Below are 27,760 nucleotides of genomic sequence, written 5' to 3'. Positions count from 1 at the left end.
CATATTATGAATTAGAGTTAACAATAAAATTTGGTAATTTAAAAACTACACAAATTTAGAACATGTAGCAGGTCGTGAAAACGTTTACCTAAACCTAGTTCAATTAAACTATATAAAAATGTTGATACAAGTTCACCCAAAAATGTAAGAGAAGGAAGCATCCTGAGATACACACTTCATCTTACTTATCTAGCAAGTTATCTACTTTTATGTATATATATATATATATATATATATATATTACATTCCTGCCACACCCCCAAAGGGATAAGGCATTTTACAAAATGTACCAGACTACAAATAGAAATCGAAGAGGAAGAAGACAGTAAGCAGACACAAGAGTGTATGTCTATATACCCAAAGAATCACCAACCAGATCAAGCCACTGAACTAATCCAAGACTCTGGAATCTCGTTTCTTCCACATAAGTTAGCATCTACGACGATTCTTCTGCTTCAATTGGCACTGAAGCTGAGAAACTCTTCAAGTCACTCCAGAGCTAGTCCCCCCCCCCCCCGCCAAGTTATTCATCATCATCACTCCACGACTTGTTGTGACTGTTAAATATGAATCCATCTAAATTAAAACCGTTATAGGGTTGTTTCATGTCTTCACTAGCTGCTGTTATTCACTATTTCTTCATCTTCTCCAAGTGGAGATCATAAACACCAGCTTCTTTTATCTTCTTAACCTTCGGAAGAAGATTACCTTTCCACTTCTGCTTCGATCCTAAATGAAATTAATATTTACAAATTAATCAACCGGAGGTTCCAGCGACTTCTGCGGCTCTCTGTCTCATCATCTCCATGACGGCAGCTCTGCGTCTTGAATCTGATTGCTGTTGTAACCTTCTCAGATGTTCCTTTAGGTCCCTGAATAAAGAGATTTACAATGATCAATACAAATCATGCGGACCATTTGCTTTAAAAAGCTTTGCCATATGTCATGCCCTGGTTCTAATATATCCAAGGATGTCGTTTGCTATTGCGATTCTCAGATGTGGCATGAGAAAAACCATGACTCCAGGAAAGAAAAAGATAAAGTTTCCACTTTAAGTTTTTACTTGTTGATGAGAAGGCCAATAGTGAATGATCCCCGCAAAGAAATCGATTGCAAAATGTTAAACAGTGACAGAAGTTAAACAGATTACCCGCATCGAGGTACATCACACTTGGATTCCTTGCAGGCCCGAGCGTGGAGTTGCAAGAGATACCACATTTTCTTGCATAGAACACAACCTCCGGAGGCACGTATTTTGCAGCGGAGACCATGTCGGAATAGCCCCTTCACTTTGCGGCAATTGGGATATTGACAAAGTGGAGAACGGCATTGCGACGCATGCACCAGAAGATCGAGCATTTTCCTGAGCTGCATATTTTAAATCAATGATAATTTTAGCATTTCAGACACATTTTGGGAGCTATATGTGACCTAACAAAGCCCATCCATTTTCTCAAATCAGAAGAAGCCTAAAGCAAGAGAAGAAGAAGCAGCTTTTTCAAGAGGATCTACCATGAGCAACAAAAAAAAAAACTGAATCTTACAATACCTGCAAGACCCGCAATTGCCTAGCTTCTTTATTCTGAGCGTTTTGCTCAGCTAGAGATGGATGATTTGTTAACTTATGAGGATGATTAATACAACCCTCTTTATTGTAACAAGCATTGCACACATCATAGTCTGGGCAAACTTCACAGCGCCAGCCTTGACCACTTTCAATATCGAGGTGACATGCATTACATGTTGTCACAAAGGCAGGAGCAGTTGGATTATGCAGATGATAAAGCACCATCATGGAAGAATGTTTTGCCCGCCTCAGTGTATCATACTGATAATGGTTCCCTTGACATAGACTCAGGAATGCTTGCCTTGTATCAAAAAATTCACTTTCAAGTATCTCATCTCTGTCCTTAGTATCCGTCGGAATATCGGCGATCTCAACCTACAATATCAAACACATTATCTTGTGAGATACAATAAAATACAGAAACGCATGAGACTAAATGACAGAACCTCTTCTTAGTTCCTGACCCAAAACAAGCCAATGCAACTTACAGGAAAAAGTTTATGTTTATCTTTGTGATTAACAGGATGTCTTTCTCTGTCTTCTCGTTTCTGTTCAGCCTCATAACACCTGAAAGGTAGAAGAACAACGTTTTAGAGATTGCAATACCCAATCAGGCACACAAGGTTTATCAATAAGTTTATTCCACAAAGATAACCACCAACGCTTCCAAGTTGTACAAAACCAATTCACAATAACAAACGCCAAAACGAGCAAAAAAAAAAAAAAACACCAGAAAAGAAAGGACAATTCTTACCCATCACATAACTGGTAATCTTTGCATTGGCTGCAAACCCAACGATTTCCAGTTACCATCAGTGAACAGCAATGCGTGCAACAATGCTGCAAGTGAACCATGATGAAATCCTCCTTCATTGGATGAATGGTCTCACCAAGCTAAAAACAAACAGAAATACTATTAACACGAACACAAAACTAAACAAAAAACGGAATTTACTTAAGCTGATATGCAGGATAAGAAAGGTGCATAGAAAGAAATGACTACTTTATGCATTAGCAGCAGATCTTTGGAAGCATTCCCAGAGAGATCCGATTGGCCAGATGCTTTAAGCGCCCTTTTTGTGATGGGTTTCTTGAGTATTCCTTTCTTATTTCCCTTTCTACCATCATCTTCTTGACTCATTTGGTATATGATATCCTCTGCTGCACCTGGCCAGTAGTCACCATCGAAGTACGGGAGCCTAGCTGCTGTAACCTTAGCTCTACATTCACCAGTTTGCAAGAAAAAATGGTCATATAGATTTGTAGTTTCCGCAACAATTCCTTCCTTTGCAGCTTTTCTCAACATTGCTAAGTACCTGTGTAGACCAGGAGCAATTGGAGAATAAAGGATTTTTCCTACGAAAATTGTATGAAGAAAATCACCAAAGACAAATAGACTGACCATTCCCGTAGTTTATCGGACTTTGGTGTTTTCTGAATTTCTGGATGGCAATATAGGATATAATCCTCGCCCTTCAGTGGTGGACAAGCCCATATGTAGCAGCTTGTGAAACCACGCAATTTGCAGTATTCCAGGTAACCAATCTGAAAAAAGCATCAAGGTATACCCTTGAATCATCCATGTAATGTAGAAGACCACATAAACCTAGGTTGAAAAACCAGAACTTACAAGAATTTCGTGGTAAACGAAAGTGCGCAGAGCCTCTCCATTAGCAGATTTAATATCAGGTCTAAAGTACTTAACAGAATCCAAATACGAGAGATAAATACGGCGTTGATTAGGATTTGAACATTCGGATCCAAATTCTTGGACATACATCCCAAACAAGCATACTTCAACACCTTCTATCTTCTGGAACAACAGAACCACCTGATAGATATAATGTGGAGCAGGAAAAATATCATTTCAAGAGAGGAATACTGAAAATGTTAAATGTGCACATGAAGCAAATACAATGACGGTGTGCGTCGATCATTTTTACCTTGGACTTGTATGGAAATTCTGTCGGAAAATTATCCTCCCGAAAAATTTCAAGAAATCGAGATTTGACTTCCAACTTCTTGTCAACAGATGAAACAACTCTAACCACAAGGGATTCAGCAGTTGGAATCTGTAGTGCCAGGAAAAGAAAAATTAAACAATGAGTGACCAACCAGTAAGCTTCAATCTATTGTTTCCAGTGAAGTAGCACTGCAGTAAACAATAGAAGATAGGACTTAATGCTAAATCACATGAGACTTTAAAACCTTGTGTTCCACAGCCAGATTACCTCATCATAACTTGTTCCTTGAACCCTGGCTCTCTCAGTCCTTTCCTGCTTCAGCCTTCTAAATAACCGCTGCTCTATATGGTCGCTGAGAATTGTTCTTGGCAGATCTTTCGCTCCAAGAACAGCACTCTGAAGTAAAGGCTTTCTCTCATTTTGCTCCACCTCAATTATATAGCAATTTGGGCAGGTATACTCAGCTTGCCCCCCATCATTCCTCCGCCCATTAAATAGAGCACATATTTGATGCTGCCAGGCCTCACATTTATCACATTGGACCCACTGCAAAAAACATGGAACGCAATAGCCAAACTCAGAAAAACCTACAAAACGGGAGGCAAATGACAATACCACTTTACCGAGTGGAGTCTTACCCATTCTTCAGTCTCTTCATCGTTTTTCTTTTTCTCGAGCTTTTCCTTTGGTATTGACTTCCCTTCAGCGAGAATACTGTCTCCTCGGGATTCATTATAACAGGGAATACAAAAGTAATGACGAGTTTCACCACCTCCAAGAGTATAGTACATCGCATTCCTCTTGATTCGAGCACCACAAGGAGTACAATAAATAGGTGGTGGCTCAAATGTAAGCTTCTCCACCGCACATAACTGGCAGGAATTCTCACTCATCGAATTCTCCATCGCCTGATTCTTTTCTGCTTTGGCTTTACTCTGCACACACATAAAAATTAAATGACAAGGTATTCATCAACAATTACACAGCTAGAGATTCATCTTTAAAAAACAACAACGATAAAACCAATCCAGAAAAGAGAAAATACAATGTTAGATATATGAATATACTTGCTTCTCCGTCAACTTTTTAGTAAACAAAATAGCAAACCTGGCCAACCCACTGACGAAGACCACGAATATGCTCTCTCACTTGTTCGGGAGTGAACAATTCAGTTAAAGAAACACCCTTTATCTTTGGTTTTCCAGATTTTGATGTAAGTTCAGGAGACTCCACCAGATCTTCTTTCTTCGGCCGTCCAGGCTCTTTCTCCGTTTTGATGTTTTCTTGCTTTGGCGAGTCACCAGATAAACCATGTTTACCTGGTTCACTGACAGGCTTAGGCTTGGGAACATTTTCAAAAGGTTCACTTTTTGTTTCTTTGATGCCGAATCCTGCTTGAACAGAAATATCAGGAATTTCCACTTTCACTTCCAAGATCTCTGACTTCAACAGCCTATGATCCTTTCTTTCAGCATCCTCAGAAAATTCTGCATCTGTTGTAGAAACAATGGAGCTTTTACAACTTTCAGTCTTAGGGACCACTGGTTGAAAAGACTGCTCCACCTTCAACCGCTTTAATGAAGGTTGCAAATTATCTAAAGTATCAGCACAACGAGGGGTACCAGAAACCGATCCCCCATTAGCGCGTAGTGAATCATTTGATACTACAGATCTATTCACTGAGCTGACAGCACTGCTTTCGTTTTTTAAACGGGCCAGGGCGCGCACATTAGCTTGTTGCTGATAGGTCTTCACTGGCACACAGACGGGGCACCGTGGATCCTTGCAGTTTTTATAGTGGCCAATCAATGCCTTTGTGTGACGACAGCGGGGATACAAACACTGAGGATCAGCACAGTTGTCCATGTGACTCCATAGTTTCTGAACCGTTACGCAATTTTGATCTTGGCACTTCCCTCCTGGTGGTTTGCAACTCCGTGCATGACGAAGAAACAGGAGCCATCTCTGTTGATTTTTGAACTTGGGATCGTGACTTACATTTCCATATCTACATGTGGTACCAATAGAATTTTGCAAATTATGGGATTCCGATATAGTAGAAGTATGATTTTGACCAATAACAGACCCTTCAGTCAAATTATTAGGTTGAGCTTCATCCATTCCGGTAATTCTTTGACGGAAATCCTCCTGACTGTGCTTTTCACTTGAAATAGCATTAGACATTTGAGTATTTTCCTGAGACTTGGAAGGCCACTGACCTCGTGGATTGGATTCTGATTTTACTCCAACAGCAAGATTGCTAAAACTGTTGCCAGAATCAGAACCTATATTCTGCGGGTGCAGCATTTGCTGAATCTGTTGGCTATTTTGAGGGAGTGGTGTGCATATATCACTCTGACTTTTGACTGGGAGAAGCTGAGCGTCTGCATGGCAGTCTTCTCCAGAGTTCTGATATTGATTCTGGAGCTGAGAAAGCTGGAATCGTTCAGATGCTTGGGAGTGCGCAGCCTGACTCTCAGGTTCATGTTTCACCTTCGTAATCATGTCTGAATCCACTTGATTTTTCCCCAAGCCAGCATTGCTTATTAATCTATGTTGCTGCAGAGTCTGCTGCTTCAATTTCCTTTGATTGAGAAATTGCTGCTGCTGCTGTTGAATCTGATTTGGTTGTTGCTGAAATCGATTAGGCGGTTGCTGAAATTGTTGTTGATGTGACTGCAGATAATGAGGAAAGAAGATTGAAAGTCCGAATACTCAAAGTGATAGTGTTTAATTGGTATACATTGTTGCATGCAAAGTGAAATTGACTGATTGCTCACCAGAGAAGAGCTAACTCTGGACACACGCTGTAAACTTGCTGTATTGATATTCTGAGCATTTGTCCTCGTCCCAACCGATGTTATAGCTCCATCGAAGGGGTCAGGATTTGTTGTGCTATAACCTTCCCCTGAAATATGAAACGTGCTTTCAATATGCTGACTGGTATATGTACTAGTCATTCACAAACGTCAAACCCCAAATGACCATACATATGAAATGAGATAATCCGGACAGAAGGAAAAAAGAGAGAAGTTACCCTGCTGTAATTTTTTGGACGCATTAGTGTAAGATGAACCTGAGTCTACACTTTTTTCGTTCGCTCCAACACCACCATTTACAGAGCTATTGGCCACACCATATGGCTTTGATTGCATGTCGGGTCTAAGGCCAGCATCCATTTGGTTGGACAACATGTGACTATTTTGACCACCAGTATGTTGCTGTTGCTGAGACTGAGGTACAATTGTGGGCTCAGCAGAAAATCCACCACTGTTGTTATTAGTAACACTGTTAACGAACCCAGGTGTAGGAATCATTTGGCCAGTACTTCTTTGAGAACCCATGGATGTCATGCTCCCTCCAGAACCAAGAGAAAAGTTTCTCGATGAGTGCTGGTATCCATTAGACATATTACCTGCAAACAAGATTTTAAGGTGTCAGAGAAACATGAGATGAAAATTTCCAGGAAAAAGTAGATCACTTTAATGAAAGAACCTCCATGCATGCCACCAGCAATTAGAGGGTTTCCAGTGTTCACAGCTGTGCTTGTGATGTTGGTGTTGCCAACTATTGTAGCATCAACAGAGGATGTAACCATCAAATTAGGATTACCCGCATTCTGTGATAATCCTGGAGTAGGTATCATCGTTCCAACCGAAGAAGAATTAGCATGTCGCTGATTGTAGTTATTCATCTGTCTGCCTTTTATTAGGCTTGTAATCCGAGATTCAAGGGTTGTCCGGTTCATGTAATCCTCCTGTAGTACATGTTGGAAAGTGTCCCAAATGAAAAGAAAGAATTTAAGTAAGGCCATGAGTCAAGAATCTGGATCTAGAGGCAACATGTAAAAAAAGCATCAGCCATTCTAGTTGGAATACCCAGTAAGCCAAATTCTATGCTAAGTACCAATTAAGTAATTTTCTTTTAGATACGCAGAAATATTTTGAGATACCTTTGTGATAGCCATCTTAAACAGCCCCTCTTCTAAACGTCTAGCAACATCCATATACTTTGCCTTTGATGCAGCATCAGCAGGAGATGGTTGCCGTTGCTGTAACATGTTAAATCTGGAAAGAATGGAAGAACAAGAAGGGTCAGTTAGAAATAGTCACCTATGCTCTAACAATCAAGACATTTCAAGAAGCAGAAACAATAAAATATCTAGCTGAAATTGAAGGCTTACACAAGAGTTTGCATATACTGTCGAAGTTTCATAATATCGTGATCCATGGCACCAACGATGTTACGTGCAGGCCTTACCCCAGTAGCAGTACCAGCACCAGTAGCAACACCAGTACCACCAACTACATTCTGCATTTGAGAGTTTCCATTATTCTGCGGGATTGTCCCTTGGTTTGGAACCTGCCCAGAGAGTTGTCCCGACATGTGAGCCTGAACATTCATGTTATCTCTTAAATCTTCGTCGCCTTCTCCTAATTCGTCTTGCAAATAGCACTAACAGGCACTGCATAACTCTTCTGTCCCCGAGAAGCCAAAAGATCGAAAGTTCATCTCCTGCTCTTAATTATTCTTTAGGTGATCTCAGTGTAGCAACTCGTAACATACAATACACCTAGCACCGTCAAGTGTCCTGCAAAATAATCTTTTACTCTTTTAAAATTGAAGTGACCTGATTGCGATTCAATTGAACTAGAAATCATAGACTATGATCAAAGCAACTAAGCCCAGTAGCAATAACCTTGAAATTGAGAGTCACAAAGAAGCAACTTCAGCCGCAAAGAGCAGAACCCAGCAAAAAAATTCTCCCCCAAAAACGTTACTAAAGATTACGATGATCGAATCTTCAAAACGGAGCAATAAAGTCGCCCGCTGAACAGCCGATGTCGCACGTGTGAACTCACACAAGCCAGGAGAAAAAAAAAAAATACGCAGGAGGAAAATTAGGATCAAACACAAGTACGTAGACAAATCCCAGAAAGAGATTCCTCCAAAACCTAGCAGACGAGAAAATTGAATTATCGACAAATTTTTCGAAATCAGACAAGTCGGAGTTCTTCGAATTGGGGTTTTTTCGGGCGCTCACTCGATTTGGGGATTTTGATTTTTTTTTCCCTTTTTAGGGATTTCTGGTTTTGGTTTTGTAAGTAAGAAAAGACACATTAAATAAGACTTACCTTATGTTACTTATGTCTGAATACGAATCATTAAGGAACCTGCCAAAGTTAATTGGCGAAACCAAGGTAGAAGAAAATCCAACAGCCAAGGAGAAGTGTCGGAGATACATGCGCTCCTATCCGTCCGATCAAATTTCCAATAATTTAAATCTTCACCCTTGTAGTTTTTGCTCTGTTTAATTTGGCAACTACTTTTTTCTGTTCCGATTATCAAGAGTAAATAATAAACCATTCAAATTCATACATGTTCCAAGCCTAACCGGAAACAAATCCTAACCGGTTTTACCATTCGTTCGTAAGATCTTACAAGTAGCAATACAGTAGCAATGCAGAAGCTGCCTGTAGTAGTGTATTGAATATGTTATCATCTTTTCCTTGTAACATAAGCAATGAAAACGTTTCCAAACAAGTCGGAGAAAGACGTTTCTCATAATCTTCAGTGCTCAAGGCTCACTGACTTGAGATTCTCAGCAATCTCTGTCTCGTACTGATCTCTGTTCTCGTTGTCCTGCTCCAAACCAAAAACAAAAATATGGAACATCACATAGTTCTGAATGTTTTATCATATGACATTATACGCCTCTCAATATAAGCTCGTGGATAATTAATTATAATAGGTCTTCAACGTATGTACCATTGTGGGTTCAGCAGAGACTCTTGGAGTAGTTGTTATGGTTGTTCCAAGCAAAGAAGAATTAGCATGTTGCTGATTGTAGTTATTCGATTACCTGCCTATTATTAAGCTTTTCAAGCGAGATTCGAGGGTTGACGGGTTCAAGTATTCCTCCTGTAAGTTTTAAAGTTAAGAAAGTGTTAGAAACGAAAATATTTACAAGGACGTAAAGCAAACAAGCTGGATTCAGTGACAACATGTCAGAAAGCATCAACCAGTAGTCTTGTTTAGTTGGAACTCATCAGTAAATCAGATCCTAAATGCATATAATTAAACGTGTAAATATATCTGATATACCTTTGTCATAGCCATTTTAAAAATTAGCTCCTCTAAGCGTTTAGCAACAGCATCTAAACATTTGGCCTTTGATGCATCATCAGTCGGAAGTGGATTTCGCTTCTCTAACAGGACGAAGCTGGAAAGATTGGAAGATCGAGGGTTTAAAGGTATTAATACACGCAGAGGGAAACAACTATAAACACCAATGTGACAAGACTCTGGAATCCAAATAAGTAACATTTCAGAAGCAGAAACACTAATAGATGATATTGGTTCTTAAGAAACAAAGCAGGTATGCAGGAGTACATAGCCAAAATCAGTAATAAGCTAGAGCATTAATCCATAGTATAGCAGCAACTAACAAAGATAGAAAGAAAGAAAGAAAATGCAAGAAGAATGTGAAAAATGAAGACTTACATAGCATCTCGCATGGACCGGCGAATTTGGAAAACATCATTGTCCATGGGAGCAAGTGTAACGTGAAAGCCCTAAAGCAACACCAATTAACCAGCAGAATCATAATCAATAGTACAACCAAGCATAAGCGAAACCTAAGTGTATTCAGATATAACCTAGCTAGGACTTCAAATCCAACCGTAAAATTGATACGCAAAGAAGCAATCTTTCAACCGCAAAGATCAGAGCCCAGAGAGAAAGATTCTTCCTTACGAGATCACTGACACGAGAACTTTACCTGTGATTACGATCCTCGATTCTCCAGACCGCAGAAGAACGTTGCAGTAAAGTCGAATGAGCAGACGATGTCGCACTCGCACGGCTAAACTCAATCTCTGAAAGTGATCCTGAAACCGACAAGTAAAAGAAGATGGGAAAGCGAATTTTAGAATGGGGTAAGCTTCTGAGCTGGAGTTTCTTCCAATTAGGATATGTGCATGTTCATGCCAGTTCTGTAAATTACAACTTTATCCTTGGTGTTCTCTGTTTTTACTCTTTTTTTTTTTTTGGTTCTCTTCAGATATTAGCAATTCTTTGTTTGACTGACTAACCGACCGACAGTGAGACTGATAACACCATTGAATCACATTTCATTTTCCAAGTTCTTGGTATGGTATAAACCATTTACCGCACCGTCCAGCTACAACCGGAAACAAACCCAAGTTTGATTTTGCCATCGGTATGAACTCAAGCAATACAGATTACAATAACAGTGCAAAAGCTGAAGCATCTTTATTTGTAACAGAAGCAAACGAAAACGTTTCCTGAAGAATTAGGCAAAAGGCATATTCGGATCAATATTCAGCGATAGAGGCTCTCCGACCTCAGATTCTCTGCAATCTCTGTCTCCCACCTATCTCCATTCTCAAGAAGCTTCTCTTTGTCATACAGCAGTTCCTGCACACCAAAAAAGAATCAGAACATCATTTATCGAATAATACACATATTAACTTTTAAGATCATGGGCAATCTTATGTCTTTATGAAGTGTTTATTCAGACCTCATGTGTCTCGGTTGCAAACTCAAAGTTTGGTCCTTCAACGATTGCATCAACAGGGCAAGCTTCTTGGCAGAAACCACAGTAGATGCACTTTGTCATGTCGATATCATACCTGTACAGTTCCAAACCATCACTACACTACGCCGAAATGTATTGAAGAACCAGAGAGACAAGAAAGACAGTATTAAAAAGAAAGCATATGATTAATAAATGGGAACTTAGAGGGTGACCTAGTGGTTCTGCGGCTTCCATCTTCCCGCTCCTCTGCCTCTATTGTGATTGCTTGAGCTGGACATACCTGATGAGAAAAAAGACCAGCATCCATGAAAAATTACAATTTCTGTCAATATGGCGCTATGTTATGAATTCTCGAGTAGCATAGACTTCAATAACTCACAGCTTCACAGAGTTTGCAGGCAATGCAGCGTTCTTCCCCAGTTGGATACCTTCGAAGAGCGTGTTCACCACGGAAGCGAGGGCTCAATGGACCCTTCTCAAAAGGATAATTGATCTGCACACATGATAGAACTTCAGAATCACATTATGTTTCTTTCAACCTAATAACTTAAGTCAAAGAAGACTGTCACTCACTGTAACTTTTGGATCAAAGAAGTACTTGAGGGTCAGCGACAAACCCCTGACCATTTCAGTGAGAAATAGGGTGTTCATGCTCCGTTCAAAGACTGTAAAAGTGAGAAATGTCAGGAATCGCTAACACTCGCAGAAGAAAGTAACCAGAAAGGAAAGCTACGAGAATGGAAAGGTTGAAAAGTGTCTGGATCAAATAGCTTACCAGTACTCCAGTCCTTGGAGATCTCTTTAGCAAGCTGCTCAGCTTCTTCATCATCTGCATATTACAAGAGGCAAAGCATTAGTAACATATCTGCCTGAAAAGTCATAGCCTAATTAACCCAAACAACAACAAAACAATTATACCTTTGTTGCTTCCATAAGATATAGCACGGGACTGTAGCCCACAGAGATGAGATCCCTGTAAACCTTGCCCTGAAAAAGCCTATCAACGAAGACAAGGTAGATGTTAAATGGGAGAAGAATTCCATAGCATACCCACCAAAAGAAGCTATTGAAAGTAAAAGTTAACAACCAAGACGCTCTCAGTTAAAGTATTTGTATTTGCAGAGATTGAGATAACAACATTTAGGCGACACATTCTACCTTCAAGGAAGAGTATTACATGCAAAATGAAGCTTCACGATTGAATGATAAAATTTCCCCTATCTGCTACACGTAGAGTCAACTATAACAATAAACTAAATCCCTAAATCTTCAAATTCGAAGGAAGACAAAAAAAAAAAAAAAAATTAAGTCAGAAATTGAACAGATTCATTCCAGTTCCGATTGATGTTCAATTCCCAATTCTACCAACGCAATACAAAGAGATGCATAGAGGAACTATACCAAGTAGTGATTCCAAAAATCCTAAGCAGCAATTCAACATTTCTAGGAACACAAGCGATATAAAATGGAAAATTTATATGGAGCCAACGAGATTCTTACGAGATGTCGAGCTCGAAGAGCACTGAACGACCTGCGAGCCAGTAACGAAGCCATCGATAGAACTCCGAATATCAAATTTGGGTCTTTCTTCTTCGATTTGCCTGATTTGAGAGAGAAATCCGATTAGTTGAAAAGCTTAATCAAGCAAAAGAAGCATTGAACAAGAGATAGACCAACAAAAAGCCTAAAACTCCATCCGAACCTTAAACACGATACTCAAAGAAGTAAGCTTCTGCACGAACCCAGAGAAAGTTCGATCTCACAAGAACACGAATCCTTTGCTAGTGATTCACGATCATCGGAATAAGAGGAGCAACAAAATTCGATCAAATCACAAATTGACCCTTCTGGTTAACTACTTACTCAGCTAATAACCGGGAAATAAACCCGGTTTTATTTGGTATGACAGCCAATTCCATTAAAGTTTCACACATTCCAGGTTCTCAAGACGTGGACCAAACCAGACCATTGCTGAAAAAGTTAATATCTGACCAATGGTCACTAACCGGACCTAAAGTTCACAGAATAACCGATTACTGGTAACCGAAATTGTTGAAGTAACCGGGGAAAACCAAAGAATACACAAAATTTAGAGGAGATACACAAAATGTCACCACCATTGGTGAGGGAACTAACGGGGAAAACTTTTTACAAGAAAGAAGAAGAAATTAGTTGAGGCTTTATAGAGAGATGTTATGGTGCTATGTAGAAAGTGTTCCCACAGTTAATGTGGGCTTGGTTTAGAGGATTCCATCTATCAAATACAATCCGCCCGCCTCTACCAATTCGTCCTTGAAGCCGAGCTCTTCCGCTTCTTGCATCTGATGGAGGGATGATTCCCGCAGCAGCCATTTTATCGGGGACCAGTGGTTTCGTGAACAGCATAACTGGCTCATTATGATTCTACACAGAAACAACAAAAAACAGTCAATGTAATTCTCCTTTTTCTTGTCACCAGAATGTAGTTATCTAATAATCTCAAATGTTTCCAATACAGAGGATCTAAAGAATTACCAGTTTGTGGAGCCATCCGAGTCTTCTCGCCTCTTGCTTTATGCTCCCAGCTTGAGCTCGAGCGAGAGTTGAGTCGGTGAAACGAGGATGAGGGGTAAAGGAAGGCCTTGTACATGTTTGGGTGGTGGTAGGGTCATCGGAGTCCATGAATTCATCTTCGCTTGAGCCAAATCTGTAAGATGTAGAGAGTGGAAACCCAGCCAGCGCCAAACTATCTTCCAAGAGCTCGGTTTCATTCTGCAAAACATATCAAAAACACCCAAAACATCAGGTTGCAGGTCGAAATGCACAACTCTTTCTGGTTACAAAAGGACACTGGATGCAGGTTGTAGATGAGTACCTTATATTTGAGTTGGATTCTCTGAAGGCTAACCTCACTCGCCATGAAATCCCTCTTTTTCTCTTCTCTCTATAAAGTTAAAACATGTTTTTAATCAAGTTAATACCTACGGAGCATGCAGGTTTCTCTTAATATATCAATAAAATCACATTCAAATCACAAAATCCAGATGTCATTTAGGTGACCTTGATAAGAGCTTCTAGAATGGTCTTTGCTTGGTCAAGATTGCGCCTGACCTAATAATAACATATCCCAGAACAGAAAAGAAGAATATGTTTGAGAATCCAAGAAAGACTATGAGAAGCTGACAGATTCAGGCCTTCCCTTACCTGTCGAAGCTTTTCAAATGACTGTGCATTGTTTTCTCTCCGCTGCATCTGAAATGAGAGTTAAACTCTTGTTAGTAAGTTATGGTGCATTTTTCATACTCACACATGTAGTAAAATAAGGAAATTAATAAACCACAGACAACAAGAGAGCCTACCCTTCTTGTGTGTAGTCTATGAGCTTTCTCCCGTGGCCTAAACACATTGTACGGATTGGTATCATTGACCGGTGGTGGAGGCTGTTCCAAACAAAAAAATCAAGATTATCTAATTTTTCAGAATTATTTCATTTCTTCAATTAGTACGATTGAGACCAGTCCAAATGATGATATACCTGTAAACGCCGCAAGATAGGCTTCTGCCATCTTTCACGCTAAGAGGATACAAAGCTCTTAAGTTAATTACTAGTTAGTGTTATAAGCGTATGCCCAAAGAGCCATCAACAACTTCTCATTAAAAAATCTCAACTATCATCAAACTACACAACAACTATATTCTAAAACTCTCAATGGTTTATCTCATACCTTATTTTTCCAATATCTGTATATAGCCCGGAAAACTCCATATTTGATGGGCAAAGATTGCAACGCCAACGCCTGTTAAAAAATGGAAATAACACAATAAGAACAATTTAAATGTACTGCACTGCCTCGGAGTAATAACTCTAGAAGAACACATTCCTCTAGAGGAGGCAATATAATCATTAATACTAGATCTATGCTCCTGCTACAGTTTTAGGCAGTGAGGAAAATTATAATGCCATCCTTCGGAAAAATGTCCCCGTTGAAAGATGATTCACTACGATGAGAACTGGCCAATCAACCATCATCTTTTTTTTTTCTCTTTTTGAGTTCCATTCATAACCACATATCAAAATTAGAAAACAAAAGAAAATAAGTGTATACCTCACTAGCAGCATCAAGCTGCAAAAGCACTGGAACTGGGAAACCAAGGGTAGGAGTAATAACTCCAGCTCTTTCCCGCGCCTTATGATCCAATACCTCTAGTTTAAATATAATGATCTCAAGCCTGTATCAAGTAATTTAGCAAAATGACAGGCAGAAGGTTTTGTTTTGAAACAAGAGAAAAGTTGAGCACTATCTCAATTCGATATTAGGGGAATATCAGATATGACCAATTCTACTTACAGGTTCCACTTGATCACATGGTTTTTGAACTATTGGCAAAACCCAATCATTTTAATATCCAAAAAAAATTTAAGGCACCAGAAAAGAGAGAATAATAATTTGGATTCTAGAGCTAATAGATCCATCCACCACACAACAAAACTCATAGGAATCTGGATAAGCCAATCTATCTCGATGGTTACATATGGAAAGCATGTTATATATGGCACAAAGCAACAGAAAACAAAAGATAAATGGGAATTTGTAATCTATAAACAAAAAATTAACAAAATCTAAATAAGAGGAAGGAAACTTTACATTTCAGGTGAGAGAATCATTGTCTCCTTATTATACTCATAAAGCCAGTCATCATCGTCATTGTCAAGATCATACTCCACAAATTCTCCAAGCTCAGCCCGAGCTGCAAAACAAATTTTCATTCTCCCATGTTAAAAAAGATAACAATGTGGAAGAGAATTTTAGGGAAAGAGGTTTACCTCCTCTAGCGCGTAAATACGAGGCAGGCTGATTAAAAGTCCTAGAGTAGTCTCTTTCATATGTATCAACAACAAGATACTGAGGTGTTGGTATTTCTGAAACCAGTTTCTTACTAGGCACTGGAGGCTGCACCTGATAATGCGAATACAAGAAACTTTTTAATCATCACTCTAGAACTTCACATCCAAACCGATTCACCGAGAAAAGAAAAAAAAAGAAGTTCACCTCATTGTCAACAACCTCTACGGCGGATATACGCAGCAACTGAGAATTTCTAGTAATGGAAGAAGGATTCTCTTCATCTTCAAAGTCTTTAAAAGACTTTAAAATCGGAAGCTTCTTGTGTATGTCCAATGGACGGGGTCGAAAAGATAGCCTACTCATTTCACAATCTTGCTTCCTCTCTACTAAACAATATCTATATAGCAATTTGAGTAGGAAGACCTCATAAACGCTTTCGTCTAATTGCTACAATGAGTCAGGAAGAAAGTAGAGTCTGCAAATGAAAAGAAACAACAGAAACCGCACAGTTTCAAAATCCCAGAACCCCAAACTCGTAAATGTGAACAATTTCAGTGTAACATAGGGCAAATTAACGAATGAGATGTGATGTACTTACAAGGCGAGTTTTCTAGGGTTTGTTCTCTCTTCCGGAAGAATTGTACAGGCTAATCAAAAAAATGGGGTTTAGTTCTCTTTTTCGAGATTACCCAGATTCCGAGAAACGTTGAAACTTAAGGAAGATAGAAGCTTTATAAATGTCGTAAAGCGAATTGAAAATCTCACTCGAGTCTGGACAATTGGGGAAGTAAAATAGGTCGAGCGAGATTCACTAATCTCGATTAACAGACAAGACAAACAGTTGAACCGAGTAGGGAAAATATTTGGTAATAAGCTTCGGTTATAACTTAGTATATAGGAAAAAACTGCAGCAACAAAACATAAAACTTCAAATTTCAAGCATTACCGCGAGGTTGGATTGGAACATGGATCTAGCTAAAATGTTTTTCCAGAAATTTTAGATGTAATAAACTAACACTTTAGCTTTCTCGTTAACCGGTCTTCTTTGTAGCTTTCACATTACATAGTTTTGGGTTTCTCAGAGAAAAACCATAACATCACAGTACACAAGATCTACGGATTCTATTTACAGAGAAGGTTTCAAGCTCTCAGGTCCCTTTCTTCTTCATTAGCACCTTAAAGCTTGTTTCCTTTTTAAGCTATTCGTTCATATCTTCGTCCGTTTCCATTCTCAGAAAGAACAAGCCATTAAGTCCTTGTTGTTGATCTTGCCATTGTTGTTTATGTCTTCTTGGGTCAAGTCGATGTTCTTCGAGATTGTTTCTTGGTTAACTTGAAAGGACTCCAGCTTTTTCTGCGTTTTGATGTTTCACAGAAGAGACCGGAAGCTAGAGCTTGTTGAAGCCATAATTCAAACTCTTCCTCATCCTCGTCCATCATCTCCACATCAAGATCCCACGGGAACCTGCTCGAGTTTGATCTCTGTGTTGCCTTTTCTAGACCGACCATGTTTACATGGAAACTTGGCCTATGTGTGTTTGGTCTACACGCCATTCCCTTCAATGGAAATGAAGTATACATATCATCATGTTCACATGCAGTAACACAAAAGTTTTAAAGTTATTCTTAAATCTCTTGGTGCAAAGAAACCTTTCGATTTTTGAGCCATCTTAGTCTAGCTTATTCTAAACAGATAGTTATAGCATTGGTTACTGGTATAGAATGAGAATATACCAACCTGACAAATAGCCCATTCTGAGACATCAAAGACTTTGCCCTCCGCGCAAACAAAAGCTCGTGGTATTTCAATCTACAGGACATATATAAACGATTAATTCATCATTACCAATAAACAAAAGTAGGACAAAAGAACTGAAAGCCAAACCTTATGTGCTTTCTCGAATACCAGAGTCCCTTTGTGTTCAACCCATCCGTCACCATCTTTGGCTTGATGATACTGACCACACTCCTATAATTTTAATGGAAGCAATAACCATTTAACAAATTAGATGTTCTGAGAAGGAACTTGAAGTCAAAATGCTCTGTAAGGAGAAGTGTAAGTTAGCTAACCTGACACCATCTGGCCTTTGCCTTACTCCTGTTGGTACATACCCAAATGTGTGAATTCCCGCATTTCGTACAGTGTATGCGCCTTGACTCTTCTGATCGATAATCAGCACTATTCTGGAGAAATCAGAAAAAAAATTCATCAACTTTTATAAGAAAACAATAGAACAACACATGACGCATTCAAAATCTCACAAATCTACTAACCTGATGCGAATGCGCGGACTGACAGACACTCCTGGTTCTACATTCTTCCTTCTTTAACAGCTCATCATAATCTCTTCTTTTAACAGAATCGGCAAGAACCTGCAAATTCAACCTACCATGTCTCAATATTCAAAATAGAAATAAATATCGTGAAATCCAAGCTGAATATTACCAAGCATGAATCCATCTTTCAACAATTACCTCGTAAGCACTTTGAAGTTTCTTGAATGATTCACTTGCCAAAGGACTTCCCATATTCTTATCTGGATGAACCAGCATTGCCTAAAAAAGGGAAAACACAGCACATAAAATTAGAACCAACTTAATTCACCAGAGAGATAGCTAACAAGCCAAGAAAACAGACCTTCTTTCTATACTCTTTCTTTAGCAATGCAGCATCGATCTTTTTAAACAGAGGGAGCCCCAATGCTTCGTAGTGATTCAAACTATCAAGAATTCTTTTCATCTCATCAGCTGAATCTGTTTCTATTTTGACTACCTTAACACTAGAAATCTCCTTCATGTTACTGACAACAGTTGACGGTGATGCTGGCTTAGTGGACGACTTATCTTCATGAACCTTTTTCTCCGGTTCTTCAACAGGAACAGAAGAATACTCAAACTCTCCTGGAAACTGTTCCTCTATTACAGTTTCAGGTTTCGTCGGCTCCTCCGCTTGTGTTTTTTCACTAACAGTATCACACCATTGAAGAAGACAAATAAATATATCGTTGGACAAGAATGCAAGATTCATCGAGAGAATAACTCCAGGCCATCCAAGTCTGGCTTTGACACAGTACATAGCGTACATCGTCGCCATAAGAACCACCACCCGCGCGTGATTCAAAGAGAACAAATAACCTGATTCAAACAACAACAGACATTAACACTAGATGAACGCTTCATTAGCTTTAACCAAAATGGAAAAGAGACAAAAATAAGACTTTCTGGAAAGAAAACTGACACTCACCTCCAACTATAAATAATGTTCCGGTGATCCAAAAATTAGCGTACATCCACAAAATCAAAATTCCAAATAGTCCTACAATGAAAATCCCAGGAGTGCGACCTAAGTACAAGACAACAGCACCAGCAGCTGCCTGCGATAGTAAATCAAATATAGGTGAGACTCAACGCAATTATGAATAACTCAATACCACCTGACAAGTGAAACACAACAACCAAATTTCCAAGTTAAATGTAAACTGTAACGAAAATCTCAAAACCATTTGTCGGAAATAACTTCTAAGATAAAAATCTTCGAGATAGTTTTCAATATTAGTTTTTCCTCATACAACCAAGGCAAATATCAGATCTGCGTGGCAGTCAATCTCACCACAACCAGAAATCTACACTAATAAAAAAATCTAAAACGCAGAATCAAGAATTTTAAAAAAGGGGTCTAGAGGCCTTACCATACCGAGGAGTACATAAACCAAGCAAGATATTGAAGTTAGGCTAAGGAAGCAACTCCACATTATGAGGAGCAAAGCAGCTGAACCAAATTTAGCACTGGACTGGAAACCCCTCAAAATGCAGTCTTTCCAATAAACAAACGATAAACTAAGTAACCCTAATAGCTTCCCACATCCACTGCACACTAGTGGCCAGTGACGCTCTGCCAAAGCTTCTGTCTTTTCCCCAAAACATTGCGTTGCAGCACAAACCCACGAGCACAAATGTTTCTGAGACTGCAACCATTTCCAACCTTGCTTAACCAATCCTATATCCTCCATAACTAGATAAAATAATCAACCCCTAAATTCTTCCTCCAATGCTCAGGCAAATTGATAGCAGCAAGAAGAACGGAATTGAAGAGCCTGGAATCTCGAGAAAACTAGCTTCTCAGCCATTGTGTTGATTGGACAATCAGACACTCAAAATTTCGTAGCTTATTCAACTGAAAGAGATAGATGATACAACAAGGGATTAGCAGAAGCAAGGAGATAAAAGACTGCAAATCCGGCTTTAAGCTTATTCGTTCAACGCATATCCCTTCACATACAAGTTTCCCCAGCAAAGAAGAAACATACAAAAAGAAAAGCAATCTTCAGAATATCCGAATCAAACAGAATCTTCCAATTTCTGCTTCAGTAAACACAAAACCCTAAATTACCCAACAACAATCCAGTTCTAGTACAACATAGCCTCAAATTCAGATCCGAGAAACTTAATCAATCGCAGAATCTTCCAGCGGAACAACGCAGACCCAGAAAAGAAAATAGCTTCGTTAGAGCATCACACCGCACCGACAAGCATTTCACCGCTTTGGTATGTATAGCAGAGAGAGAGAGAGTGAAGAAAAAGGAAGAAGCAATGAGCTTTAGTTAAAGTAAATTGGTTACAGTAAAGATAAGCTCGGGAAACATGAAATCCCAAAAAGAGCTCATGACAAAAAAAAGAGAGAAGCTTTTAAAAGATTCAAAAAAGTTCTTGGAGGAGAGAAAGAGAGAACACGGTGGCGTATAGAGACGGGGATTAGAGACGACGGCAACACTCAAAATATTTTAACCTTTAGTTCTTTTACTTCTTAGCGAATTGGATTAAGTGACCCATAATTATTAATTTACCGGAATTTTCTGGGTCCGACAGCCTAACAGAACCGGATCTCATGCGGTCGCTGACTTTCTTAAAACCGTTAGACCGGGATTGGTTTAACCTCCCGGTTTAAGCTTATTCAAGGAAACTGGAGCTAAACACAGAGATTTTCAGACAGAAAAACAGATTCTAAACTCAAATCACAAACCTGCTACATCAAACTTGCTTGATGGGATCATATACATTCAACTTCAATCTATAAATATATATATTTACATACATACACTCAAATCTCTCTGTTTGCAACTGAAGACAACTTGAACAACAGCAAGGCAGAGACCGCCTTTTCTGCAGACACTATCAATTCAAAAATCTAACAGAAAAACCTCTGTTTGAAACCAAAGAAGAAGAAAAAGAAAACATCAAACACTTTTTCCCATTTACATCTCAAAAACAGAAAACAAAAAACAAATTTTTTTTAAATGGATAACTTTTTTGTCTTTCTAAATGGTACTGCTGAATGTATTACCAGCATTGGCTGATGAAGCTCCTGATGAGTAAGCATTTGAGTGATCTCTAGATGAGGCATTAGACGAAGAAGAAGGGTTTGTGTAGTTTTGTCTGTTCACTTGCTCTGACTTTGTTGCCACAGGTCCTCTCACTTTCATATCCATGAAATCAGAAATCAAGCCCGGTCTGCTTATTTTCCTGTAGTCTATATCCTTTTCCCCTGTTAGCAACCTCACCACTGTGGACATACTTGGTCTTAGCTTAGGACTGTCTTGTGTGCACAAAAGACCGATTTTTAGGTACCGACAAGCTTCCTCTGCATCAAAGACTCCATTTAAACCTGAATCAACAAGATCCACAAGCTCATTCCGCTCATAAAGTTCCCAAGCCTGTTGAAATGTAAAGAGAGGTTATCTTTCCAAAACAAGAGCTTAAAGGCGGGTAAGATTGATCATGCAGATTAGTCGGGCTAAACATACGGTAAATGCAAGAATGACCAATTCTGATGAGTAGCAAGACATACCCTTTCCAGAAGATATTGATATTCCGTGGGTAATCGGGTATTTTTGTTACTTCTTCCACTGACTATCTCCATCAGAAGGACTCCAAAGCTGTATATATCCGCTTTCCGCGTCAACTGTCCCCTAACAGCATACTCTGGTGCTAAATAACCACTGCCCAAAAACAGATGTGAACACATATTAAGACCTGCAATTTCCAGTGGGAAATAAGAAAAAAGGGGAAAAGAAATATATGGAACTCACATTGTACCAGCGACACGAGTGCTGACATGAGTCATGTTAGGTGGCATAAGCCTAGCGAGTCCAAAATCAGAGATCTTGGGGGATAAATATTTGTCGAGTAGAATGTTGCTTGCTTTGATATCTCTATGGATTATGTGTGGCCGTACTTCTTCATGAAGAAAGGCAAGACCTTTAGCAACCCCAACACAAATATTGGCCCGACTACTCCAATCAAACTGTATCCCACTCCGAGTGTAGCCCCCAGCTGAAAAACTTTCATTCAGTTAGGAAATAACATTACAGAGCCAGAGAAGCTGACACTTACAGAGTAAGAAACTAAGAGAATCACCTAGCAGGGTCTTATCAAGACTATTGTTCTCAAGGAAATTGTAAACAAGAATCCTGTGATTCCCCTCCACGCAGCATCCATACAACTTAACCAAATTCTCATGCTGTATTTCTGATATCACATTGATCTCAGTCAAGAATTCTTTTACACCTTGTCTTGACTCAGCCGAGAGGACTTTGATAGCCGCGAGCTTTCCATCTTTAAGACAGCCCTAGGCATCGAAATTTGTTTCCCAAAGATTAAAAAAGATGAAGAGAAAATGTGAAAAAGAAGATTAAGCAACCGAGTTGTCTCATTTACCTTGTACACAGAACCAAACCCTCCTTCTCCAATTTTATTTTCAGCACTGAAATCATCAGTGGCCTGACGTATCTCTCTATATTTGTATATCTTTACATTGTCTATCGCTGCGATTTCTGTTTGCATAATTACACACTTAAATTAGAGAAAACCAGCAACATGACTATACAGAATTAACATTCCAAACTCAAATTAGTTATCCTTCTATTTTAAGAAAATTAGATAATGTATCAGTACCTTCATCAACTTCTGTAGCTTTTCCTCTCCTGTGACATGAGAACCAGGAGCAACCCATCAATGTAAGACAGACCTGTGACCTGTTTATGCCATTAAACAGAAGCAATTCAGAGATTAGACTTGTAACTAGTAAAACAGCCACAGATCCATTTCAATTCCTCAATAAAAAAAGCTGTGAACTTGGAATTTGGGTTTTGTCAAGATTCAGAACAAAACCTAGAATAGACGCAGCCAAAAGAAAAATCACCGAGAAAGCAAAAAAAAAAAGAGAAAACCCACCTCAGAAAACTCCTAAATTTGGAACAGCGATGAAGCTAGAATCGAGAGAGAGAGAAAAAGATTCAGAAATCGCAGGTTAAAAACTTGCGACTTGGGTAGAGTTGGTATAAAAAGCAAGTGGCTTTACGCGATCAGAGTCGCTATCTCTCTCTCTCTCTATATATCTGTGGCTTGCCGTGTGTGAGATCAGATTACGGATTTGTTGAAATGGAAGACTGAGACGAATGAATAAGGGAGGAAGACGGTCTTCTTATGGTGGCGGGTAAAAAGTCAATGGGTCAATCGTAATCAGACGTCATCATTTTAATACGTTGCGACGACGACCAAATCTATTAACCCATCTCCTTTTTTCACTTTCTTTTTATTTATTTTCCTCGCGTTTTAATTATGAGATTCGACTTTTAATTATTGACTATTTCGTATTATTAACTTTATGCTTCTTTAGTCATGGGCATAATTCCTCCTCTTTATGGGAATAATTTTTTAGCTTTCAATAAAGGTGAACCAATGATTTGCCTACTTAATTATAATATTGAAAATCGATGTTTTTCAAAATGTATTGTCAAAAAACAAATTCTAGCATCTTTTGTCAAAATAATCCAATATGATTTTCTTTTCTACTATTATTTCAATATTTTACCCATATAGATAGATTCCTCACAAAATTCAACGCAATTAATATGCCAAGTGAACAAAATAATTACAAAATAGTGAAATATTCGAACTACAAACACTATAGTCTTACGACTTTTTTTAAGAAATATAAGTTATTATAAGATAATTATGAAAATTTACTGTCAATGATTTGGATACTAGTGATTACTAATGTTGTAGCAACATCCATCCACATTTAACCCCGAAATATTGCATATCATGAAACCTACTTGATTTTACCCTTTAACGATGACGATGAGTTAAGGTTTATTTTTAACACGTTATAATGTGAAAGCGTGTTTAACAAAAACAAAACGGAATCGCTTATTAAACATATGTGAAATTTCAATGATCCCTTTAAATAATAAATAAACTATAGCGTTAGATTGTGAAATCCATAAACAATGATAAAAATAGCAATTTCGGTCAAAGGAAACCTTATCACATTTTGTTGTTGTACTTGTTCGTCACGAACGACAAGGAAAAAATGGGACTCCGTTCACACTGCGAAAAATAGGTACCGGTAAAAGCAGAGAGCTTAATCTTAACCACTCTCTGGATGAGTTCTCTTCACTGCTCAATGTAGTTTGATAAATGAAACCAATATGCATACAACTTCAAAGTCAACTCCAACAGATTGCATTTCACACATTACCAAAGTTTTTAAAAGGATCAAAATAGAGGTTTTAAGCTTTAGGGTTAAAGTCTTTTAGCAATAATGGCGACATTCCTAGGTGAGATGGTAGGATCAAAGATGGGAAGCATAACCACTTTTATGGAGTCTCCTTGTTCTTGGAGAAACATAAGTCTATCAAGCAAGATCAATGTCTCAAGCACCGCTCCTAATGCAGCTCGAATAGACCAGTAAGGCCCTATCAGTTCCTACAGTTTTTTTGAGTTTGACAACACCAAAGACAAACATCCATTAGTTTATGAGAATCCAAGACGGAAGAGAAAGAGAGAGAGTTGAGGAATAGCTTACAGTAAATGCATCAGCTTCCTTCCATGTGGCATTCAGGTCGAGATCTAGAGGATGTTCTAGATTCAAGCGGGAAAATGCTGACAGGCAAAACTTCTCGAAAGAAGAACACATATCGGAATTCGAGCTTGTCTGCCTCATGGGTTTCTTGTCATCAGTGTCTGCAGTGAACTATAGATATAAGCAAAGTGCTCTTTCCTCTCACTTATTATTGAATTTATTCCATCAAACTCCTGACCTTTCCTAGTTGTATCTACTGCTGCTGGAGTTTCAAGGGATTTTCGTTGCTGTTGACGACGGAATGCCTTCCCTTGGCGCCCAATGGATGGACTTGTCACCAAAACCTCTGGATAGTGTTTTGACAGAACCTTCAAAGAGTAATTAGTTTTTTACTTGTTTGAGACAATCACTATAAATAAGTTCAGATTCTATTAACAACTAGTCACAGATCTTGGGAGAAACAAAGAAAAAGTCTGTTGACCCACATAACCCATATTACCATTTGGAAAGCAGCACGAAAAGAATGCAACTGGAAATTCTGCAGACCAGCATCTTCTCCTAAGCCGCTCCATCTCTCAGCACTCTAAGAAAACACATGTAACTTCTTCACACAAATAGATTACAGATAATAAACAACATGATTCAAAACAACAATGTTGCAACATCCAAAAATATACAATAGTGGACTATACCTGACAAGCTAAATCCCGGGCATTTTTGCCAAGAGAAAATCCCAAGGATTTGAGACCAGCGCTCATCGGATAGCCACATTTGGAACAAGAATCGTCACTACTTTTTTCAGACAATAAGTTGTAACAGCAGCCAACGCTCACTACTGCTTTAACTTCTTCGCACTCCATAAAAGTCCTGACGAAATCAAGTTGCATATTGGTTCAGCTTTCACGGTCTAACATAGCAATCAGGACCAAACTAAATAACTAATAATGTGTTCAGAATGATAACAGAAATCGCGAATGAAACAATTGCAGCAAGCATTCAAACTAACCTTAGCATTGTAACAGATAGATCCCCACATGCATGAAGGCCAGCAAGAACAAGTGAACACAATCTGTTTGCATCACTTGCTGATTGTGATCTGCTTTGACCTTCATTCAATGCACTTCCATTAAAATCCGTGTCACTTTTCTCCAGAGGAACATTGGTCAAGGCTTTCAACATCTCTGAGGATAATACACGGCATGTAATCGTCATTGGAACATCTGGGCACTTGTTTCCTGAACTAACAGAGAAGAGGTTAAGTAGCATCAACAAGTATAAAGTACCAGAACTGTGTACGAAGAAACAGGAGAAGAATGAGCGACTCTTCAAGCTAAAAATGGAAAGAGACATCTGATACTTTGTAAAAGTTTTAAATAAACTTATAATGTGTTAGCCCCTTACCCAGATTTACGCATCTGTGCTGCAAAATGCTTTCTGATACGTGCTGCACGTGCATCTGTTACCGTTCCATGATGAGAGGAAGAATCAATTGCAACCACTGAGTGCTTATATTGGAAAGAAAGAACCTGCGCTAGATAACCCTGACCAAAACATTTGCCAATGATGTTATTTAACACACTTAAGGAAAACTATATACTACAAAGTTACTAAAACTCTGATATGAAAGCAAAAATCGTCAGTTGAAACATTCCATAAATTACCAGAAAGAGAATTTTGCAATGCAGACGAGAAATGGAACCATGCAATTAAGATTGATAGTTAAACAAGAGAAAGGGATTGGAAAAACCTGTCCAGCACCGACATCAACGACAGTAGGAGCTCCAACACTCTTAACAACTGAGCTAACAACAGAGGAAAGAACTTCAACCTGCATGATACCTTAATAAGTGACTTACAGACCCATTCAAAGGAAGTGTCCAGTAAAAGGTACATTTAACAAATACAGTGAAGTGGCAAATGACTTTGCCAGATTTTTATGGTAATAAGACTTGAACAGCTACAAAAAATTCATACTCTCTTTTCAATTTAAGTTTCTTCCATTGGGATTAGTCACCAGATGCATACAACTGAAGGTCCATACCAAAAGTAGACATCATTGAAAGATATGAATTGCAACTCGGGATAATGAAGATAACAATGTACCTCATGTTTTTTCTTAAGATTCATGCCCTGTGAAAGAACGGTGCTAAGCGGTACCAAATCCACATCTGCGAGTATCTGCCAAAAGTAGAAAATGATTAAGCTTTATTAAGTCTAACGAGAATCTAAAACACCATCCTGATACAGCAGCACAAACAGGTATAGACACATTCGACTATTCATACACTCGCAGAGGAAGTTAACATGGAGAAACCCCTACCGCATTTACAACTAAAAGAATGTAAAATGTAGAGCAGAGAGAATACGATACCGCATGTAAATCCGCTTGCTCTCTAGGAAATGATAGAGACCTCAACGTGTGAACAAATTCCTTGAGTGAAGCAGGCCAGTGATCCTAATAATCAAATCCAATAACACAAAATTATACAGACGCATATCACTACTATTATCAATTATCTCCTCCTCAAACATAGAGAAAACTCTTTTATCAAATTTCTCAATCATGAAGACAAGACCAGAACTTTACCTGGACAACCCCGGAGGGAATAAGAAGAATATTTTCCGGCTTCTCATCCTTTAAGCAACTCATCCATACCTCATCAACAGCTTCCCATTGCTTATCCTGAGAGAAAAAAAAACCATCAAATCAACTCATAACCCAACTGGAAGCTGAATTTCAGATTGTTTCCGATTATCGACCATACCTTGAAGAAATTGACAACATGAGCATTGATTAGGAAAGAAAAAGGTTTAAGGAAATCGATAATGGCGATGATCCATTCTAGGGTTTCGGCTCTTGTGTTGCAAGAATACTTATTGCTCTTCATTTTCCCGATGACTTGAGTAGCAGCAACGATTCTAGTTTCCGCCGCCAAACGCCGACCAAACACTTGCTTAACCGTCAAAATGTTTTGTAAA

At 38.8% G+C, this 27,760-nt stretch overlaps 7 protein-coding genes across 8 annotated transcripts; all 7 read right to left on the bottom strand.

Annotated features, from left to right (window-relative positions):
• Nucleotides 1–79: 79 nt before the first annotated feature.
• LOC9326246 (histone acetyltransferase HAC12) lies at nucleotides 80–8,639 on the bottom strand. Of its 2 annotated transcripts, none has more exons than XM_021012117.1 (18): nucleotides 8,231–8,639; nucleotides 7,715–8,122; nucleotides 7,484–7,598; nucleotides 7,027–7,288; nucleotides 6,569–6,946; nucleotides 6,312–6,439; nucleotides 4,639–6,207; nucleotides 4,170–4,466; nucleotides 3,799–4,077; nucleotides 3,511–3,639; nucleotides 3,198–3,398; nucleotides 2,970–3,112; nucleotides 2,571–2,883; nucleotides 2,322–2,461; nucleotides 2,056–2,134; nucleotides 1,550–1,942; nucleotides 1,151–1,368; nucleotides 80–872 (listed from the first exon to the last, which is right to left on the bottom strand). In XM_021012117.1, exons 2-18 carry the CDS (start codon nucleotides 7,933–7,935, stop codon nucleotides 758–760), a joined length of 4,980 nt encoding a protein of 1,659 aa, XP_020867776.1. In that variant the 5' UTR covers nucleotides 7,936–8,122; nucleotides 8,231–8,639; the 3' UTR covers nucleotides 80–757. The 2 variants fall into 2 exon arrangements, with proteins under 2 accessions (XP_020867776.1, XP_020867777.1); XM_021012118.1 differs by having other exon boundaries at nucleotides 7,144–7,288.
• A 211-nt stretch (nucleotides 8,640–8,850) lies between these two features.
• On the bottom strand, nucleotides 8,851–10,553 carry LOC9326245 (histone acetyltransferase HAC1). The gene is given in 5 exon segments (XM_021012123.1): nucleotides 8,851–9,174; nucleotides 9,301–9,453; nucleotides 9,637–9,754; nucleotides 10,036–10,106; nucleotides 10,313–10,553. Coding segments are annotated over 4 exon segments (390 nt in total). The 5' UTR covers nucleotides 10,083–10,106; nucleotides 10,313–10,553; the 3' UTR covers nucleotides 8,851–9,102.
• Nucleotides 10,554–10,635: 82 nt separating this feature from the next.
• Nucleotides 10,636–13,026, bottom strand: LOC9326244 (NADH dehydrogenase [ubiquinone] iron-sulfur protein 8-B, mitochondrial). The gene is made up of 9 exons (XM_002890136.2): nucleotides 12,795–13,026; nucleotides 12,593–12,693; nucleotides 12,011–12,089; nucleotides 11,868–11,921; nucleotides 11,666–11,757; nucleotides 11,472–11,585; nucleotides 11,305–11,372; nucleotides 11,075–11,186; nucleotides 10,636–10,971 (listed from the first exon to the last, which is right to left on the bottom strand). The coding sequence occupies exons 2-9, from the start codon at nucleotides 12,644–12,646 to the stop codon at nucleotides 10,876–10,878; spliced, it is 669 nt and encodes a 222-aa protein (XP_002890182.1). The 5' UTR covers nucleotides 12,647–12,693; nucleotides 12,795–13,026; the 3' UTR covers nucleotides 10,636–10,875.
• Nucleotides 13,027–13,060: 34 nt separating this feature from the next.
• On the bottom strand, nucleotides 13,061–16,786 carry LOC9326243 (enhancer of polycomb-like protein 1). Its single transcript, XM_021012120.1, has 13 exons — nucleotides 16,517–16,786; nucleotides 16,123–16,393; nucleotides 15,897–16,029; nucleotides 15,718–15,820; nucleotides 15,178–15,301; nucleotides 14,797–14,868; nucleotides 14,607–14,645; nucleotides 14,431–14,511; nucleotides 14,276–14,323; nucleotides 14,132–14,182; nucleotides 13,947–14,015; nucleotides 13,607–13,843; nucleotides 13,061–13,495 (listed from the first exon to the last, which is right to left on the bottom strand). The coding sequence occupies exons 2-13, from the start codon at nucleotides 16,279–16,281 to the stop codon at nucleotides 13,286–13,288; spliced, it is 1,326 nt and encodes a 441-aa protein (XP_020867779.1). The 5' UTR covers nucleotides 16,282–16,393; nucleotides 16,517–16,786; the 3' UTR covers nucleotides 13,061–13,285.
• Nucleotides 16,787–16,890: 104 nt separating this feature from the next.
• LOC110224813 lies at nucleotides 16,891–20,766 on the bottom strand. The gene is made up of 9 exons (XM_021012119.1): nucleotides 19,608–20,766; nucleotides 19,163–19,292; nucleotides 18,557–19,053; nucleotides 18,394–18,474; nucleotides 18,193–18,291; nucleotides 17,989–18,102; nucleotides 17,804–17,887; nucleotides 17,657–17,728; nucleotides 16,891–17,475 (listed from the first exon to the last, which is right to left on the bottom strand). The coding sequence occupies exons 1-9, from the start codon at nucleotides 19,926–19,928 to the stop codon at nucleotides 17,215–17,217; spliced, it is 1,659 nt and encodes a 552-aa protein (XP_020867778.1). The 5' UTR covers nucleotides 19,929–20,766; the 3' UTR covers nucleotides 16,891–17,214.
• Nucleotides 20,767–20,942: 176 nt separating this feature from the next.
• LOC9326242 (putative serine/threonine-protein kinase) lies at nucleotides 20,943–23,378 on the bottom strand. The gene is made up of 7 exons (XM_021012122.1): nucleotides 23,149–23,378; nucleotides 22,870–22,949; nucleotides 22,633–22,748; nucleotides 22,333–22,543; nucleotides 22,005–22,248; nucleotides 21,764–21,914; nucleotides 20,943–21,629 (listed from the first exon to the last, which is right to left on the bottom strand). The coding sequence occupies exons 2-7, from the start codon at nucleotides 22,925–22,927 to the stop codon at nucleotides 21,234–21,236; spliced, it is 1,176 nt and encodes a 391-aa protein (XP_020867781.1). The 5' UTR covers nucleotides 22,928–22,949; nucleotides 23,149–23,378; the 3' UTR covers nucleotides 20,943–21,233.
• A 945-nt stretch (nucleotides 23,379–24,323) lies between these two features.
• On the bottom strand, nucleotides 24,324–27,760 carry LOC9326241 (methyltransferase-like protein 25). Its single transcript, XM_002890133.2, has 12 exons — nucleotides 27,547–27,760; nucleotides 27,369–27,464; nucleotides 27,153–27,236; nucleotides 26,885–26,959; nucleotides 26,529–26,609; nucleotides 26,183–26,322; nucleotides 25,788–26,021; nucleotides 25,474–25,648; nucleotides 25,281–25,364; nucleotides 25,020–25,149; nucleotides 24,785–24,942; nucleotides 24,324–24,684 (listed from the first exon to the last, which is right to left on the bottom strand). Exons 1-12 carry the CDS (start codon nucleotides 27,667–27,669, stop codon nucleotides 24,502–24,504), a joined length of 1,563 nt encoding a protein of 520 aa, XP_002890179.1. The 5' UTR covers nucleotides 27,670–27,760; the 3' UTR covers nucleotides 24,324–24,501.

The sequence above is a fragment of the Arabidopsis lyrata genome (assembly GCF_000004255.2).
Source record: "Arabidopsis lyrata subsp. lyrata unplaced genomic scaffold ARALYscaffold_1, whole genome shotgun sequence".
Taxonomy (NCBI): domain Eukaryota; kingdom Viridiplantae; phylum Streptophyta; class Magnoliopsida; order Brassicales; family Brassicaceae; genus Arabidopsis; species Arabidopsis lyrata.
This window is presented reverse-complemented; position numbering and strand designations above follow the sequence as displayed.